Genomic DNA, 19,748 nt, shown 5'->3' on the forward strand with positions numbered 1-19,748 from the left:
AATTACCATAATTAATTCTCTGTGATTTTAGTCAATTACAGATGTGCCAATTTGTTACAGAAAAAAAAATCCAGATGTCCTAAAATCCATCATGTCCAAACTGAGCTTTAAAAATAACCATTATTGTTACCTATGCTTAAAAGAAATAAGTAAGCAACTTTTAAATAAACCTCGGACACACCTGTTCGTGGAGCCATTGTAACAGTAGTTGGGCAAGAAGTCATAGTTGAGTTCCCAGAAGACATGGAGTGTGATTCTGCCGTAGGGCGCAGATACATTGTGGTTTGCCTCACGGAACATGGCGTCGATACTGTCCAGTGTCAAAAACTTACTGAGGAGCTTATGGGTCATCCGGTTTATGTCCAACAATCCCTCCAACTCCTGATCAATGACAGAAAAGAAGAGCAATTGGAACAAAACAAAACACCCTCTCACTTTCTGACACAACAATGACATTTAACAATGCATTTCTATTCAGATGCACACACAGACCTCCAAAAACAAGTTGTGTAAATGAGCTTTGGAACAATTTCATGGCTTTTTGGAATGCACGTGTCTATTCAGATATATACACATTAACGTGCACACACAAACAGGAAACAATTATTAAAATTTAGCTGAATTAAAATTTAGCTGTGAGAGATGGGTCCTGAACAGAACATAAATACAGAGATAAAACAAGCTGAGAAAATCCAGGGTCTCCATGAAAACAGATTTTAAAGGATAAGGTACCATGATGGAAGTGAGGTCCTCGCTCTCAAAGCGGTTGATGGCAAGCTCTAGGGATTTGTACAGTGCCGAGGACACTCGCTGGGTGATCAGACGGTTCAAATCAATCGATCGTCCAAGGAGCTGCAAGAGAAAAGGACAAACCAGGATGTGTGGACTTGAAGACAGCATTAACAAACAGTAATGAAAATGAAAACAGAAGAGCAGGTGTCCTTACCTGAACATGTCTCTGTTTGAGAAGCGTCTCGTAACGATTGGAGGAAGGCCACGGGATATTGGCACCCTGATTCTTACATTCGGCTCTTAGTCTCTTATCAAGGAGGAGACTGAAAATAAAGCACATTTTTAAGTCCTCAAAGTAACTTGCAGAACAATTGAATTTTTTTTACATGTTTATTCTGAAAACAGATTCGGAGTTAACAAACCTTCCGGCAAGAATCTTGTAGTAGGCAAAAATTTGATCAGCAAGTTTGTAGACAAACTGGTCAAAGCAGAGGTTCACCTGGGGGAAAGAGAAGAAAAATCACTTAAAAGAACACTCAAACTTGAGTAAATCAAATGAAATTAGCAATGCAATAACTACCTCAAAGGATTTTATTTAGCGCTAATGTAGAAGGTCAAGAGGGTTTTTACCTCAGCTTCAATCTCATCATAAAGAAACTGCTTTTTAAACTTTGTGAGAGCATAGTGTGCGCTGTCGTTGTACAGATCCAATGAATACAACACATACCTGAAGAGATCAGACATACTCAGAAGCACATTTCATAAAAGCCTTCTTTTATGCACATGCACTATGGCAATTCATGTGTTAATTGTATTTGTGGTTCTCACTCCATCATAGAGGCCTCTTTAGTCTCCAGGATGTGGTCGGTGAGGATCCAGGGCATGGACATCTCAATTGGGAACTGGATGCGGCGACCCATTGTAAGCTCCAAAAAGAACTCCCGGAACCAGAGCTGGGACAAATCACAGCACTGCTGCAGCGTCTCTGCAACACATCACGAGTGTGTAAGAGACCAAACATCCCAGCAGGCACAACAACGATGTCACAAGATGTTGATATTTGATTCAATTTCGATTGTGACGTCAGATGACTAAATTTCAATGTCAATTCAACATCTAATGTCAACGTTAATTTGATGTCCAATAGGAATGTGTATTTGTGATATTTTTCTTTCAAATAAAAGCCTTTAATAAATGAATGACATTTTTTAAGTGTCTACACACATTTCTTTAGGCCTCTGTGGACACAGAAGAGCTCAGGAATGGGTATTGATGCAGAATGGTTGGTTAAATAACAAAAGTATAGCTGTATAGTTTGTAATCATTTTACTGTTGTTAAAATGGTGAATGCTGTAACAAATGGCTAGATTGGTGTGAACTGTTCTTTACCACTGAAGTTGAGCAGGTGAGTGAAGAAGAATGATTCGCGATGGAACTTCTCAATGTCTAGGATGGTCGGACCCTCCAAACTACTGCGCAGAGTCTTCTTTGAACCGCTCTTATCAGCGACCAGAGACTCCAGCATCGTCCTGACCATATACAGCTACACAGAGACACAGAAAGAGGAAGCAGATGAAAGACTGTGCAAAGTTGGATCTTTACTCCTTAAAAAGTCTTTTTTGCACATGCACATTTATCCACCGCTCCATAAACAGATTCTGCTCTGGTCATCTTTCCACAGATGGAAGGATCTCTTTTGCATTCTGGTCCGTGTGCATTAATGTGCTGATGGAGGGCACAGAGGTGTCAAATCTTCCCTGGAGATGTCAAGTGCTCGTCTGCATCTCTCCCCTTGGATTCCATCTGTGTGTGTGTGTGTGTGTCCGTCTGGCACTCTATTCAAATGCTCAGTCATTGTTTAGGTCAAATTGTCTTGAACAAAGTATTTTCTTTTATCTTTATTTCATTAATGAAATGTGGATTATACAAAAGAAAACAAACTTATCTCCCTTTTGTCCCCCGTTCTGTCTGTATTAACAAGCAGGTATATAATAGTAAACTACTCACTGAGGTATCATACTTAAAGCCAAAATTTTAGGCATCTTTGCAACCCTAGTTCAGAACCGTGTCTCGACAGAAACCTCTTGTGGTGAAATTCAACCATAATCATTACAGAGCTCAAGGCAATGGCAGAAAAGCTTGAAATCAATCCACACAAAAACAAAAACATTGAATCAAGAATTCAAATTAAAAACAAAGCAAGGGAACAATCCTCAACACATACTTTATCAAATTAAACTGTAACATCTATGATTCAAGCAGCAGAGCACTGAGATCACGTTGAGTGGCAGCACCAATTACAGATCAAATCCCCGAGGCGCTATTGACATTCAATACGACACCATTCACCGGCACACCGGATCAAACGTGCTTCATACAACATCTGTGGCAGAAGTGAGTGGAAGATTACAAGCTCTTCTGAATGACACTGGGGGAGCTGTGTGTGTATGTATGTGCGTGTGTGTGTGCATGTGTGTGCAACCCCGGTTTCACACTACACGTCTAAGCACAATGTATTTTTTTTTTAGGCGCCCATGTTAACAGATTACAGTCGTGGCCAAAAGTATTGGCAGTGACACAAATTTTGTGTTTTGCTAAATTTGCTACTTTAGCTTTTGTGGTGTTCATTCACATTGTTTCTAGATTATGTCACTGTCAATACTTGTAGAAACAATCTGAATGAACACCACAACAGCATATTTAGCGCACAGCTTCTGCACTGCCTCTGCTCTGCTTGTATGGCTGGTTAGGTTGTTTCAGGTAAAGAGTTGTATTACATGCTGCTGCATTCAGAATGCAAATCATAACTTCAGACATCTGAAGGAGTTTTTTTTACCGTCAAACATTTTCTGTATGTACAAATTGCCTATGTATTGGGTATTACAGAGTTGCACACCTGAGTGCTGGAGGGTCCTACGGCACGACGAGGAACTTTGATATCAAATCCCCCTTTAGGATCCTTCTCACCCCGCAAGGCTGGGTCATTATGTGGCTCTCTGCCAGTCTCCCAATCACAGATGGTCTTACGGATGGCCTGGAGGATGCTGCAACAATGTCACGGTCAGCCAAAACAGACTTAAACAACTAGAGCTATAAGACAGAAAGATCACTCAGTTTGGTGCTCTGTTGTACCTCTGGATGACATTCTTCTTTTTCTTGATGGCCTGACGCAGCGGTTCTCGGAGCGTGACCTGGGCAAAGTCTTGCAGAGCTGCATAGATGGTGTGACGGATTGCATGGTTGAACACACTCTCCATACGGCCCATCAGAACCTGCAGGCCCTTTATCATGGCAATGACCTAAACACATGTAGACAGAAGACACGCAGAAGACACACTAAACATCAGTCAATGACACTGAATTTTATGAACATTAAGATGAGAAAAGTTATTGATTTAGAATCAAAAATCAATTCAGTCACTGATAAGATTCAGTGAGCTCATTCAGAGAAGGACTGAATCAAAACACAGGCCTACACAGAGTTAAATAATAAAATTGTAGTCATTCTAAATAATAAAATTCAATAAAATTTGTAAAACAAAGTAAAATTAAATAATAAATAATTCTACAAATTAAATCAATTACATTACATAAAAATTCAATTATATAGTTAATGAATCTATTTAAGAAATGACCGATTTAATTGTTGTTCATCATCCAAAAAATGTATTTTCAGTGGAGGTCATGAGGTGCAATGACTTCTAAAATGTTTGTGCATTTATTTGTGCTTGTAAATCCCAGCTGAGCTGTACTGACCTCCACCAGAGCAAATTTCTCCTCGCAGGTGTAGTTGTATCTGGTGGCGCGTTCGTACTCCTCAGCGTTGTCTGGGCATTCTTTGTTGGAGTATTTATCTGTGGGGTGCACCAACTTCCAGGAATACTGCAAAAAGGAAAACATTTGACAATCTTTCATGTATAACTGCTTGTGATGATTATTCTGCATGAGATGTAAGAACAACTTCAAAGCTACTTCACAAATTTCAGAAACCCCCAGCCTAATTTGCTACAAATATCAAAATCCATTTCACTAATGGCCAAGAATGGACCCGTTTCCATGGCAACAATATTTCACGAGATCGACAGCATAAAATGTTTTGTTCAGAGGGGGAAAAAAAGTAGAGCTGGAATTGACTATTAAAGTGATTCAAATGAAAGGTGAAAACATTGCTGGCCCTGTGGAAACAAAAAGCAGTGCACACCAGGGGACTGACAGGCCCTGTCTATTCAATGAATGAGTTCAAGAGCTGTCTTGAATGGGTGGGTCGCCGACACTGGAGAAAAAAAGAGATTAGGTAGTCTTTAGCATGTGCGACAAGATGTCTTTCAAGATGTCTTTCCACATACACGAAGCAGGACCTGAGCAAATTCATTTCTGAGAAAATACATTTTTTTCCATTTTGAGCAACTCAGTTAAGCAGCTCTCAGAGACTTCTATCAGAGAGCACTCGTTAAAAGAGTTTGTGACAGGCTGGTGTTTCTTACTGATGATAGACGGTTTCAAAGAACTTGGCATGTTCGTTAACTTCTTTATGGAAGACTGTATACTGTATGCCCAACACAAAAACATTTTAGAGTTGACCGACAACTTAAGAATCTCAAGTTTAATATGGCTTCTTTTTCTTCCTTACTCTTAAATGCCTGAAAGGGAGGAACACGGTAAGTCTGAAGACTGGTGATATTATGTCACTTTTTACGTTTTTTCTGGAGCCTAGGTGTGCCAATATTTTTTTATTTCATTATCAATATTTTTTGTTTGAGAATTTTACCAGTGATGTGTGTGCTTCTGTTTTTTTTTTTTTTTATTATTGTAATTTTGTCATTAAACAACAGTTGAGAGTCACTGGAAACTAGTCAGAGAGAGGGGAAAGAAACCAGGACATAACTGAAAAAAAAAATTACTCATTGCTGATGCACAAATCATATTTGATAAAGGATATTTGAAATACTTTGATATAATAAAGATTTATATTTTATTGCACACCATACCATATATGAGCATAAAATCTAAAAAAAAAAAAAAAAAAATCATTTAAAAATAAAAAAAATACAAAAAACAATTCCAGGTTTTGAATCCCAGATTTTAAATGTCCACTACAAGCAAAAGTATCCACTTGTTCCAAAATTTCAAAACTGAAAACAATTACATTTATTTAGCACAAAACAGTTTTAGGTAATTTTGAAGAGATTATAAGACTGTTTTTAAGTGATTCTGGGGGCTTTGTCTTTTATCAGGCAGATTTCTAAGAGAACAGTATGAAACCAGGGCTCCAGCCATCTGTCACCCACATAATCACCACTACTCATCATTTGGAGTTCAGCTTTTCCTGGTTGGTGGTCACATACATAAATATGAGTGTAACAATGCCACTCACCACTTCCATGACCTGAGCGCTCCAATGAGAGAGCAGCTGCAGACCCTGCAGAGCCAGATCAAACAGCTTCCTGTATTCAGAGTCTGTCTTCTGGGCCTCCTGACGCCCTGAGCCTGTCACTACCTGCAAAAACGAGAAAAGAAGGCAATGACACAACAAGCAAACAGGGTAATATAACATCCAACACAACTGCTATCATTAGAGAGAAAATTAATGAACCACTGAAATCTCTTCACACAAAACTCCAGGATCCCTGCCGCATTTACAGAAGCAAAGGCTGCATTCGAAATGAACAAACACAGGAGGAAATGCAAAACCCGGTCTCTGTGCCCTTGTTTCAGCTATCCAAGACAACACATGACACAAGCACTGTGTGTCGAAACCCCTGACATCTGACAACCAGGGCTGTGGATGAACAAACAAATTCCTCCCCTGTTTCCTCCTTGTCACCAGGCTGCTGTCACTGATAGCGAACCCCAGTTGTCCTCTAGCTGCCAGTACGGTTTCATTATAGTGCTGCTGCCATCTCTTAATTCAATCCCAGCCTGGCATCCTCCAGTCACATTTCCATATTTATCTGTAAGCATACAGCCCCCATGCTTCTGAATGCAAACTCTTGGGGAGTTGCAGAGATTGAGCCTCGAATCCATTCAGCCAAGGAAAAGGGAATCATGTATGAAGCGAGAGCTGCTCGCCCTCCCATTGCTAATAAATATTTATTAAATCTACTCACATGAGAAAACTTACTCAACAAGGGCAATGTAAGCCACTGTAGCTTCTGATTCTTGTTAAGATGTATGATTCCCACCATTAACACACTTTTAAAGTATATTTTTCAGCATCTGCTAGGGAGAGGCTTATTCAGTTTAATTAGCAAGTATTTTTTGCCATAGTTACCATAAGAACTAGAATATACCGAATATTCCGCATGAATACTTTTATACAGCAATGATGCATTAAATTGATCAAAAGTGATCCTAAAGGCTTCACACAGAAACAAATTAATCAGATTTTAAATGAGCGCTGTTCTTTCAAACTTTCTATTCGTCAAAGAATCCTGAAAAAAAAGTATATCATGGTTTTCACAAAATATGAACATTTTATAAAAGTTTGTTGCTTGAGCACAAAATCGGCATATTAGAATGATTTCTGAAGGTTGATGTGACTTTCATTGCGTAAAATGTATTCAAATAAAAAGTTATTTTACAGAAAATAGTTATATTATTTTCGCAACTTGAATGTTTACTGTATTCTTGAGCAAATAATTAACATTACTGCAGCCAAAACTGTGATTTAAATCCAACCCTAATAAGCATCAACTGCTTGAATGCGCTAAACAACACGTTTTTTTTTTTGCCAGTTTCTGAATCAAAGAGCTACTCAGAAAACAAACTTCGTCAGAGGTCTTATGTTTAGAAATAGCAAGTCATTTGGCATATTAGGTAATAGACATTTCATCCCCTAACGTCACTGGCAGCATGAGTCAGTGCATGGCAACTGGGGAGCCTGCGCTTCATTTGTTTATAAAGACGGTGACGAAAAGACAGTTTTCTTTTTGGAAAACTTCTCACCTCGTTGTTGCTGTAGCGAGCCAGCTCAGAAATGAAGCGCATGTGGTCTTCACGGATTTGAATCATCTGCTCGCAGACATTATACTGCGGGCTACTGCCTGCAGATGTGCACGACCACCTAGAGGATGGAGGAGGCCAGGCAATTAAAAAACATGGAAGGGTCCAGTAAACAGAACAACATTTGGCTATTTTCATTTCTGGTGAACTTTCAGAAAATTTGGAATCACGCAATGCCAAAAGGATGTGGACATATAGAATTTTAATGATGGTTTTGCAATCTTAATTCTTCATTTATTGGTGTCTTGGAAAAAAGGTACATTATTGAACATATCTTTAAGTTACATGAGTTTGGAAAGGCAGATTTACATGTTGGATTAAGCCAATGCCAATCTACATAGACAGTGTTCACATTTAAATATGGCATCCTAGGACACCCACCTGGATTTGTTTTCCTCGTAGTGAGCGCTGGTTTTGATATAGCGGGCCAGCTCAATTTGCATGTCCCCAAACAGAGGTACTACCTGCAATTGCTGTAATGGCATGGCAGAAGGTCAAATCAATTTAAAATCCTCCAATAAAAGTGGTTTACACCAGGTATTAACATGCATGTTAAATGCATTTCCATCTGTAAATCTTAGAAATCTGATGTCTGTTTTTATTACCAAAAGCACACAGAAAGACACACACCTTGAAAAATTTGTCAATTTTTGTGAGGTTGATTCTCTTCTTGGCATCCAGTTTGTAGATGCTGCTGTTGGTTCCATCCATGAGATAGAGACCAAAGCCCATCACCTACAAGACATAATCACACCAGACTTTTTATGTGAAAAACTGGCGTTAAAATCCTTAATATCTTGATTTTTACATTAAACAGTGTACTACTTGGGAACAGTGTCTACTTGGTCAAGATTATGATCCACATTTAATACTGTCAGAAGTTTAAGAAATACTAGAAAAAACATAGTACTATCCTTAACTAGAAATGCAGAGGCAATTTTTTCCATTTTTCTGTAATTGTAAATATTATACTATACAAGTATTTTTTATTATTCAGCAAGGACAAATTTATTTAATCATTTAATCAAATATCTCTGCATCAAATAAATTCTGTTCTTTTAAAATTTCAATTCACCAATAATCCTGAACAAAATGGTTCAAGCAAGGTTCAAGCAAAAATATTAAGTGGTGCTACTGTTTTCCATATATATATATATATATATATATATATATATATATATATATATATATATAAAAGAGCATTAATTCATCATATTAGATTGATTTTTCTCAAGGATCATCTGAAGACTGGCGTAATGGCTGCTGAAAATTCAGCTTTGCCTTCACAGGACTAAATTCCATTTTAAAATAAACTAAAATAGAAAATATTTTTTAAACTGTAATAATATTCATCAATATTGCCATTTTTACTGTGTTTGCGAACAAATAAATGCAGCCTTGGTGAGCATAAAAAGATTCCTTTCAAAAAGATTCAAAATATATGCCTACTTTGAGTAGCATGTGCTTCTCACTGGGGGTGAGGTACATCTTGTTTTCGTAGTAGTCCACGCACAGGTTAACGATGTCTGCCAACAGTTCATCAAATCCATGAATCACTTCAAGCTGCTGCTGTAGGGACTGAAGCAGAGACACCCGTCAACATCAGCAACTCATACACAGAACGTGTCTAAAGCCCTGCTGCATGTATTTGTGTTTATTATGCTGCTATATCCAGTTTAGTGAATGTCAAGAGTTCATGAGCTGGTCTACATAAAACTCAAATATGTCTTCACAACAGTTGCAAAACAAATTAACACATCTTGTTTATGTAGCTACGTTACAGTCAATGCACTTTCTTAGTATTAGGTGTTAGCTTACAGAAGACGGTGTGCTACCTGAGTGATCTTGTTATGGTTGGCCAGGAACATGGACAAGTTCTGAGATTCCTGAATGGAGGATGGCTCAGACATTTTCCTCAGGAACTGGGCGGCTCTGATGGAAAGAGAGAGAAAAACATCAGCAAAGAAAAGACCAACAGAACAGATCACAATCAGGCCAAATTAAACACGGTGTGTCACTATGACAAACAACTATAAATACATACTTGTATTAGACAAATACAATTATTGTCTGACAATATATAAATATGTTGTTGTTTTATTATGGAGGGAACAGGGAAAATATTGGCAGTAAATCTGATCTAATGGCCCAGCAGGAAAAGAAATCTAACCTAGAAAGAAAAACACAATCAGAAAAAGACGAGATATAGAGAAAGACAGCAAGAGAATGAAAGAAAAGCATTTGAAGACATGAGATGGGTGAAAACTGAAAACTGGATGGGTGGTTGACAAATCTGACATTTCGTAAAAAGTGTTAAGCAGGTGGGTCGGTTGATGGAAGATTTGATGGAAGAACTCGCAGCTCGATTGGGACATTCAGATTTATGGACGTTGCCATCTTTGACTTATCTTTGGTCACTGACACTATTGTTACTGGTAAGGAATACGGGCTTGACTCCCTTTTCACGTTCATACAGTATTCCAGACGCAACTGTAAGCTGCTGTGTGAACGGGACATTGAGACTCACACCTGTCACTGAATGCGGTTGTCAATCCCAAAAACTGAGATTGTGTGAACGTAGCCATAGATGTGCAGCAACTCTGTTCCATTTAACATAACTTTATTTTGACACTGTGGAATCTTTTATAGCTATTTCAACAAGTACTGTATAAGATAATGAGTATGCAGCTAATGAACAAAAATATATCACTTACAACATCCCATTTTACTGCTTCAACCTGGAAAAGGTCCATACAAAATATGCTTTGTATATGATGTACAAGTACGTACACATTAAAAAGTAGTTTTTTTATGTTTTTGAAAGCGTCTTGTATGTTCACCAAGGCCGCATTTATTTCAAATAAACAATTTCTGTTTTATTATTTATTTTCAGCAGCCTCCACTGTCAAATGATCCTTCAGAAATCATTCATCATATGCTGATTTAGTGCTTAAGAAACATTTATTCTTGTTAGTATTATCTCTGAAATTATTTTGGAAACCATCATTTAAAAAAAAAAAAATATTTTTCATGAACTGAAACATCATTAAATTGAAATATAAATATAAAAAAATAAAATATATATTTCGTAACATTTGAAATATATTTACGGTGAAGTTTTGACAAACTGAATGCATCCTCGCTGATTTTAAAAATATTTAAAAAATCATACTGGTACATACAATGCTTTAAATATTTTATTAGTTTGAAATGTCTGTAAAATGCCAAAAACGTGTGTATAGTACAGTGATAACACTGACCGGAAAAATTGAGATGTAGAATGACTGCCATCTAGAGGATGAAAGTATTAATGACGAGGCTCCCAGTTACCTCTTGTAGGCGGAGTGATCATTTTTGACGCTGCACTTCATGTTCTTAAGTTCGTCCAGTACTGCAAACATGTTGATGAACTTCCCCAGCGTGAGCAAATAGGCCTCAGACACAAAGTCCTTCCTCCTCTCGGCGTGACATAGTCGACGCACTTCCCCACAGAAGCGATCTATTGCTGTCCTCTGAGAATGAAGTAAAATGAAGCATTAGTGTATCTTACAACATCTTATATTGAAATCTAGAAAACAGCATTCATCTTTACCTGAAAGTACATGAAGTTCATCAGTTTAGTGACTTCAGGCTCGAGCACCTCCACTGTCTTCTCATAGATCTCCACTCTGTTAGGCTGTTCATTACACTTCACCTGAGAGAGGGGCAAAACAACATACTTCCAATCCGTGTTGATGGTGTGTGAGTTTTTTTGAGTGGCTTTAGGCGTGACTAATTTACCTGAGGAATAGCTCTTGAACAGCTCCTCCAGGTATACAGCATCACGGCATACTCCTGTCCTTCCTCCAACATCTCATTCTGTAACACACAGCAAAAGATCCCCGTGAAATGATAAGCACACAGACTTGTTCTGCACACAGTGGGGACAAAAGATGAAACGGGAATTTTACTCAAAGATTACAATTCTGTCATTAATTACTCACCATCACGTTGTCCTCCAGACCACACATTAAGATATTTCTGATGATATTTTGAAGAATTGTTGAATAAAGTTGTTATTTTTGTTTCCTTTGCAACCAAATTCTCGTCGTTTCATAAAATTACGGCTGAACCACTGACTATCTTAACAGTGTCCTTACTTTCTGAGCCTGGGAACATTTTAGTTACACTGCTGTCTATGCAGGGTCAGAAAGCTCTTGTATTTCATCAAAAATATCATAATTTGTGTTCTGAATATGAATGATATCTTTAATGTAAATTTTCTATGTAAATGATTATATCAATTGATTGATTATATTAAAATTATTATTTCTAATTTGTTTTAGAATAATGAACAAGAAAGTAAAATGCTGAAATATTTAGGATTTAATCTACAATATTTCAAGGTTAAAACTTTGTCAAACTATACTAAATAAATGATAAATAACCAATAATTCATAAAAACATTTTAATACTGTCATTTTTTTCAGGTATCATAAATTGTGATGCTAGTCATTTATTTTTTTAATTCAACATTTTCTATTAATTAATAAGCACATAATAAAAAAACTAAATAATAATATTTACAACAATGCAAAATAAACAGATTGCTGGACTAGTGATCTCAGAATTTTAAAGCCCAATTTACACATCAAATACAGCTTCTACAATAAACCTTTATCTCATGATGAATGTAATGCAAAAGAACAGATTAACCCACTTAATCTTAAGAACTCTCTAAAGAAAAACTTTGAAGAAAATCTTCCCTAGGGTAACGAAACGCTCTTTCATAGACACCCCGAAACTCTGTGGGTGCGGGTGTGGCACCACACTACTTCCACACACACTCTTCAATTCCTCAAATGATGCAAAACAGTCCCTGACAGCTATTACCTCTCACAAACAGAGCACACAGCAATTCACATTCAATACAAAAACCATTCAGAGCAGCCCACTCCGCTTGGCCAGGCTCCTCAAATGGGCACGGTGAACTCGGACAATGAGAGACTCTAATGGGCTCTCTTAAATCCATTCAAACCCCTGACAGACTCCTTTAGAAGGGCTTCCAGAAGGCTGGCTCGGTGGACTGGTTCGGACTGTCAAGGTCAGCTCAACAGACATGTGATGGAGTCGAGGTTTAGTGATTTAAAGAAGGTTAGCTAGAGAAGGTGGAGTTGAACAGCTGCTTGATTGTGTGGAAATGTTGAGAAGATCTTACCATGTTGGAGTGGACGGTGGCCTGCTCGATGTAACGTGCAATGCCTGTCACAAAAGCATTGCGGTCCTCAAAGTTGGTGTTGAAGTTGGGCTAAGGGTGGTAAAAAGAAAAATCCTGGTTATGCACGGTCTTCAGGTATTTTGGGTTTATTTCTATAAATAAACTGAAGGTCTAGGTGGGTTGTCACCTGGTAAATGAGCGAGGAGGGCAGGGGCTCGATGCAGGGCTGCTGATCTGGAAGAGGCAGCTCCTCCAGCAGGTCCACATTAGACAGAGCATCTTCCAGAGTCACCGCGGACGCCATCACTCTGGAACCAAACACATACTTTCCATTTCACCCAAAAGTGAGGAATTCATCAGAACAGTTCCATTCACACGTTTGTCTTTGCGCAATACTGTTTCATACTGTCAAAGATGTTTCATATTTGATATCACAAATGGCAAACATCAACAAATAAAGTCAATGTTTGGAAACTATAGCAACAGCGCAAAGGCAAGCGAGAGGTTTATAGCTGACAGGAAAAATATAAAACCTCAAAACAACCAAAAAAAACTCTCCCTTATCGTTGCAACTGGGCAACTTTTTCACACCTCACAGCATCGACTGTCAGAATGAAAGTGCTCCTACTTCCTCTCTTCCCCTTGTGGGGCAAAACCTCATATGTGTGCTAAACTGGCACGATGCAACAAAAATAATAATACTACTTCACTGTATACACTAGAGGCTTTCATGCTGACAGTAATTAAATTGCTAGAAATTCCAACTATTATTACATTGAAAACAAATTACTGAGATACAATGATTTCGATTTTTTTCTCACGGGTCCAGAGCCTGTAGATGGAACAAACCTCATCTGCTTAACTGTGATTGGGTGTCATGTTTTATAGCAGTTTCACATTTAGAAGGAAAACTAATTGCTTGCTTGTTGCTGAAACTAATACTGGCCACAAGCACACAGAAGTGGCTGACAGACAATTAAAGGACATCAAAAGAGGAAACGCGATGAAAGCCAGAGGAAATGGAGAGGGGCTGCTGTGGTTTCGGAGAGATTCCTACAGATAAACACTGTAGATATCCATAGTGAGCTGTGGCTATTACTGACACACATTTAGACATATTTAAAAAGTAAAAGTGTAGCTGATCATGGTGGTGCACTTTATAGAGTTAAAAGAGAACTTCACAGAGAAAAAAAAAGCAGAAGGAGGCATTATCAGGAAGCAAGCGAATAGAAAAGAGTAGGGTCTGCAGTCTATCATGAAGAACAGCGAGTCTCTAGAGAAACACAGTGATGTTATCAGACACACACTGCTGCGGTTGACACTGGCAGCTGCTTTTGACTGAGTGAGCAGCTGTACTTTTAAATGCAAATCGTACACACTCAATCGAAGCTGAAGAGCATCATTTGTTTTAATGTTAACATCTCTGTGCAATGTGCAGAGAAAACTAAGTATAATCCACCTGTAGACTGACTTCCTGAAGAATGTAAACAGGGACGGACTATTCCTTTGGCAGATGAGGGATGGACAGAAGGGACAGCATTTTGGAAACCTGTTTGGATAATATTACTTTTGCTATTCAGAGTTTAAGTCAAAGGTGATGAAATTTGAGATAGAACACTACTTTTGATTATTGAGATTAAACTCAATTTTTATGTCTATTACAAAAACTAAATACACACACACATACACAGGGTTTCTGCAGGTTTTGTGAAATATTCTTTCTAAATGTTAATATCTAGATGAACACAAAAAGTTAATCAGCCTAACTTTCTGCTCCGATTTCACTTTGAAGCCCTCATTTGGGGACAGGTAAAATAAGACTCTTTAAGAACTTTTTAAGACCCACACAATATATGTTTCTTACGCTCATCCAACCTCTAAACGTCATTTTAGACCTAGTAACAGAGTATTGAGCCATTGATAGCAGACGTATGCAGTCATTAATGAAGTTAAATATAGATAGAGATAGACCAACAGATAGATAGAGAGATAAATAGAGAGAATTACCTGAGTCTGTGCATCTCTGAGCAGTGATCAGTAGCAGCATCTCTACTAATAGCGCAACTGTCAAATAGTGAAAAGTTCATCTTCTTCAAGAACAGCGCAGTTGTTACCTTGCTTGTGACAAATGTCATGTAGCTTTAAATAGCTAAACTATTTTACTGATAAAATCATGAGAGCAGTGCTAACAGCACGTTTCTGTTGTGTGTGTAAGTATGTTTCCGTGTGTGTCCATCTACTGCATGTGTGTGTTTGCTTGTTCTTTTGCTGTAAAATAACTGAAATCATTTGGCAAAGTGATATGGACATGTAGTGCGGTCAAGACCAGCCTGGAACTACTTTTGCATACATAACTGCACACATTAGAATGTCCAGATTAGAATCTGGTATGTAATTACATTTATGGTAAGGTACTAACATGCATTAGGGGTAAATAATGCCCCAGTTCACGGCACCAGTGACAGCTTTTGTCCTTTTTTAAATCAATAATTATAACTTGTCATAATGCAGCACTAACAGAACCTATCAAACCCAAACAGAAATACATCGCAGCAATCTGAGCTTTCACAGTGAACCGGGATCTACACAAATAAAGTGATGTAACTCAGAACTGACATCACATGATTACTCTGCTCTTAGTGTGTAGGAATGTACAGTGACAGCTGTTGCTGTAATAGCAGCTGGTATTATTTCCTAAGGCATGTTACACCCACTTCTGGCCTGCTCTATTATTAAACTCATATTATGAATATTCATAAACGAGCAGCTAATCCAGCCATGATGCAAACTACTGTCCCTTAAATTGTCAAAAAAAAAAAATTTTGTTTGTTAGCTTAACAGCATGAAACCGTTAGGGTCAGTATCTTTCATCAAAAAGGAAGTGGGTAAGAAGTTGTGGACAACAAGAAAATGTCAGAACAATATTGTGGTTTTATCTGTGAAAATTGAACAAACACCGTAGCTGAATAAACAGTCTAGGGCATTTCACTCTAGGTTCAAATATAATGCGGATCTAAATGATCACAATCCATAAATGTTTGGGATTACAGTCCCTGACTATGCTAATCGCTGTGAGGCAAAAAGGAAGTTGTCTTAAGTAAGCTGAACATCGTTCCTCTTTAACACTGCAGTAGTTCCCTGATTGCATTTTTCAGTTGACTCATTCCTCGAAAAAGATGCTGACATGCAATCAGAAATCTTGTCTTTTGTTATTACTTAATGGCAGTAATCATGGCAGATCATTAGGCCTAGAGGTCCGGTCCTTGATAATGATGTGTTTAGCTCCATCAGACCACTGCAGATACAGCAATGCAATGATGTTTAGAGGCCACAATCATTCCACAGGCTTTACAAGCCTCATCATGTCACTGAAGTTCTTCACATCTGAACATTTCTCTATGGGGCAGGTAATGATCAAGCACAGTCAAACAAATAGGGACACAGTATTAGAGAAAATTTGAAAACCTGCTAAAACATTTGCTCTGTAAAATCTGTTCTTTTGGACGAACAGATTTAGGGTGGAAGTACAAAAATGCAGCAGGTCAATCTGTAGTTTTAGCAAAAGCCTTGGAGTTGTCAAAAGACAAAATATTACCCATTTTGAGTCACCTGGCGAACAAATAAACTTGGATATCTGGGTGCAGAGAAAGAGTACACACTACATTAAAGGTACAGTTCATCCAAAAATTGAAATTTTGTTATCTTTTGCTCAGCAACAATTTATTCCAAACCTTCTTTCTTCTGTTGAACATACTGATTTCCATAGTAATGAAGAAAATGCTATGGAGGTCAATGGGGACCAGATGTTGGTTACCTAAATTATTTAAAACATGATCTTTTGTTTTCAGCAGAAGAAAACTTGGTAACACTTTAGTATAGGGTCCAATTCTCACTAATAACTAGTTACTTATTAGCATGCCTATTATTAACATATTGGCTATTTATTAGTGCTTATAAAGTACATATAATGCATGACATCCATAATCTTACCCAATACCCTAAACTTAACAACTACCTTATAAACTATTAATAAGCAGCAAATCAGGAGTTAATTGAGGCAAAAGTCATAGTTAATGGTTAGTTAATAGTGAGAATTGGACCTTAAAATAAAGTGTGACCGAAAACTCATACAGATCTGGAACAACCAGAGAGTGAGTAAATCATAGAATTTTCAATTTCAGGTGAACTGTCCCTTCTGAAGTCACAAAGTCCTTTGAAAATCTCAAAATCTCAAAACCAGCCAGGCTAAACATTCCCTGAGACTCATTCTGCCATGTTCAGTTTGACCCCATATGCCCTGGTCTGGCCGCCTGCCCTGAGCTATTTTATTCTCTGACGTCCACTAAGTCAGAATTAAAGAACAGCGGCTCTCTAGCACACTAAGAAGAAGATTTCCACGCGTGTTGATGCATAATATCTGGCCATGCCAAAACATGACCTCAACTGCATACAGAATGAAAAAGGCCTTTTCTGCACCACATTCTCTGCAGATTTAACACCTGCATAGATCTTCACACTCACATTTGCCTCTTGTAGCAGCAGAGGTGGTGGCACATCTACAAAAACTTCACAACTTGAAGCACGCCCTGGTTGTACCTTACTGGAAAAAAAAAAAAAAAAACACTATTCTGATAAATGCCACTTTCACATCTCAGTATGCACACTAAAAAAATGCACAGACTCAATTTGCATGTGAGAACGAACAACAGCATATTCTGCTGCATTACACAAACATTTTTTCAAGTACATCAAAGTAGACTTGTGACCAACTTGATTGAATCTATTAAGCCTAAAGACACCCTTTGGCGCTTCATTGGCGTATGACTGTTGCATTTCACCTCCTAGAGGCAGGCGTGATGCGGCCCTCCACTTACTCACCTTAGAAAATAATAAATAATGAACACACAAATCAAATGACCACCAATGGACCCTTTTCCCAATTACTGTCAATCCCTCATGCAGCGACAGCAGTGTTAACCAGTTTTCTGTTATTTAATGCAATGGTAATAAAACACAAAGTATAGGGATATAATTGTAGACTTAAAAAATGGTAACTAATAAAAATAAAAAATAAAAAGATTTATTAACAATGTTAATTACATTCACAGCCTGTGAAAATGGTCCATATATTTTAAAAAGCATTTTGCGTACACAAATGGTGGGAAGAACACCCTGCAAATTTCGCCAATAGAAATAAATGACCTATGGTCTTTGTTTGTTGGTGGCTTCATTTGTTCTAAATGATCTGCTGAATTATAAAACCCACTCAGACTGCCACAGAGGAACAAATGACTTCCTAAAGCATCATTATCAGAAACTCATAAGGGTGTGGGCTGATGAACGGCCGGCCTGCCTGAACTTCCAATAATCCCACTGACCTCCAGCCAATGAAGACATTCCCCTCTTTTCTGTCTCGAAGTCATTTTCCGTCCAAAAAGAAGTACGACTACAGACATAGACTAGACTAAGCCTAGTTCTAGACTAAAGGGATTTTCGATGTCAACCACCCCTGACAGAGAGGTTTAATCCATGTTTAGTCTTAATCTGCACCAAAGAAGCAAACTTGCATGGATTTAAAAGACAATCTGAAAGTTTACAGTGCTCTGATTAACTGAAGTTGATTGCTCTGATTATAAGGTTTCCGTTTCTGTAAACCTTCATTTTAAAATGTAATGTCAAATAAAACATTTAAACGTAAGGAACATATTATATATGTAATCTCTTCTAAAATGTTAATTTATTGATTTTTGTATTATTATTATTACTAAAGGGCAATATTTGCATATACTTGAACTCATTGTCAGGGGCATTTTTCTCAAACAATACTTTTTATTATTTTCACATTCAGCACTCAGTTAACACAACAACTACATAGATCTACAGATTGAAGTGTCAAACCAATATTTTCAGACCTATATTTTACATATCTGGGTCATTTTTCCCAAAAGGATGGGCAGATTTATTAGACAGACATACAGAAAAAATGCTCTTATGCGTGAGTGTATTTAAAAGGCAAGCATGACAAAATATATAATATCTAAAATGTTAAGACACAAGAAATAATTTACATAAAGATTTCCAAATAACTAACGTTACATTACTTGCTGGTCGACAATAGAACATACAGAAACACAACTAACAGTTGATATATACACATATTTCACCCCAGCTACGCGTCATAAGTCACACATTACAAGCTCCGAAGCGTTCTCTCGCGTCTGCAGTTCAGACAGCCTCGTTTATTTTAATATGAGCGTTCTAATTTTTGCGCAGTCGCGTGCGGGCCCACATCACCCACAACGTAAAAGTTCAAAGAGCTCAGAGAAAGTCAACCCTAAAATACCTTTCCATTCGGTCTGTCACATACTAAAACAAACATATTTCAGAACAAAACTACGCGAACGGCGACAAACTTTGACTGACTAACTACAAATACAGCGGTTGAAAAAAAGACAACACCCAGAATGAAAGTTAGTCAGCGCTGCACAACTTACTAGAGTTTTCCAGGACAAAACAATCCGCTTCAACTATTCATTCATGCATTTTATGTTGTGGTTTCCAGTTCTGGTGTGGCTGAGAGGGTGAAGGAAACCCGTTGGGCCGTTTTCGGTGGTTAATATGTGGCGGTTTTGGAGTAGTTGAGGGAGTTTGCGGAGGAATCCTGCTCGCGGTGAGTGCTTGTCGCTGGCGCAGCTCGGGTTGGAAGTTCCTGTTGCGCTCTACAGGGAGATTCAACAGGAAACTCCAGCGCCGCAGTACAGCGCACTTCCAACAGGGGGCGTTCAGGAACACAGTCCTTCAGGAAAAATACTCACTA

The 19,748-nt window shown here is 38.0% G+C and overlaps 1 protein-coding gene across 1 annotated transcript in view; it reads right to left on the reverse strand.

Moving 5' to 3' along the window:
• cyfip1 (cytoplasmic FMR1 interacting protein 1) overlaps positions 1 to 19,694 on the reverse strand; it is a 36,132-nt gene extending 16,438 nt beyond the window's left edge. Inside the window, exons 1-22 of the mRNA XM_052558501.1 lie at positions 19,426 to 19,694; positions 13,119 to 13,239; positions 12,932 to 13,021; positions 11,515 to 11,592; positions 11,327 to 11,428; positions 11,065 to 11,246; positions 9,570 to 9,666; positions 9,184 to 9,312; positions 8,365 to 8,469; positions 8,116 to 8,207; positions 7,678 to 7,795; positions 6,107 to 6,229; positions 4,489 to 4,614; positions 3,865 to 4,031; positions 3,629 to 3,776; positions 2,122 to 2,275; positions 1,561 to 1,717; positions 1,363 to 1,459; positions 1,155 to 1,231; positions 947 to 1,055; positions 733 to 852; positions 182 to 381 (exon numbers count right to left, since the gene is read on the reverse strand). Coding sequence (XP_052414461.1) covers positions 182 to 381; positions 733 to 852; positions 947 to 1,055; positions 1,155 to 1,231; positions 1,363 to 1,459; positions 1,561 to 1,717; positions 2,122 to 2,275; positions 3,629 to 3,776; positions 3,865 to 4,031; positions 4,489 to 4,614; positions 6,107 to 6,229; positions 7,678 to 7,795; positions 8,116 to 8,207; positions 8,365 to 8,469; positions 9,184 to 9,312; positions 9,570 to 9,666; positions 11,065 to 11,246; positions 11,327 to 11,428; positions 11,515 to 11,592; positions 12,932 to 13,021; positions 13,119 to 13,235 — 2,588 coding nt within the window. The 5' untranslated portion in view covers positions 13,236 to 13,239; positions 19,426 to 19,694. The remainder of the gene's footprint in view (positions 1 to 181; positions 382 to 732; positions 853 to 946; positions 1,056 to 1,154; positions 1,232 to 1,362; positions 1,460 to 1,560; positions 1,718 to 2,121; positions 2,276 to 3,628; positions 3,777 to 3,864; positions 4,032 to 4,488; positions 4,615 to 6,106; positions 6,230 to 7,677; positions 7,796 to 8,115; positions 8,208 to 8,364; positions 8,470 to 9,183; positions 9,313 to 9,569; positions 9,667 to 11,064; positions 11,247 to 11,326; positions 11,429 to 11,514; positions 11,593 to 12,931; positions 13,022 to 13,118; positions 13,240 to 19,425) is intronic.
• Between the last annotated feature and the right edge of the window lie 54 nt (positions 19,695 to 19,748).

This window comes from Carassius gibelio, chromosome B6, assembly GCF_023724105.1.
Source record: "Carassius gibelio isolate Cgi1373 ecotype wild population from Czech Republic chromosome B6, carGib1.2-hapl.c, whole genome shotgun sequence".
Taxonomy (NCBI): domain Eukaryota; kingdom Metazoa; phylum Chordata; class Actinopteri; order Cypriniformes; family Cyprinidae; genus Carassius; species Carassius gibelio.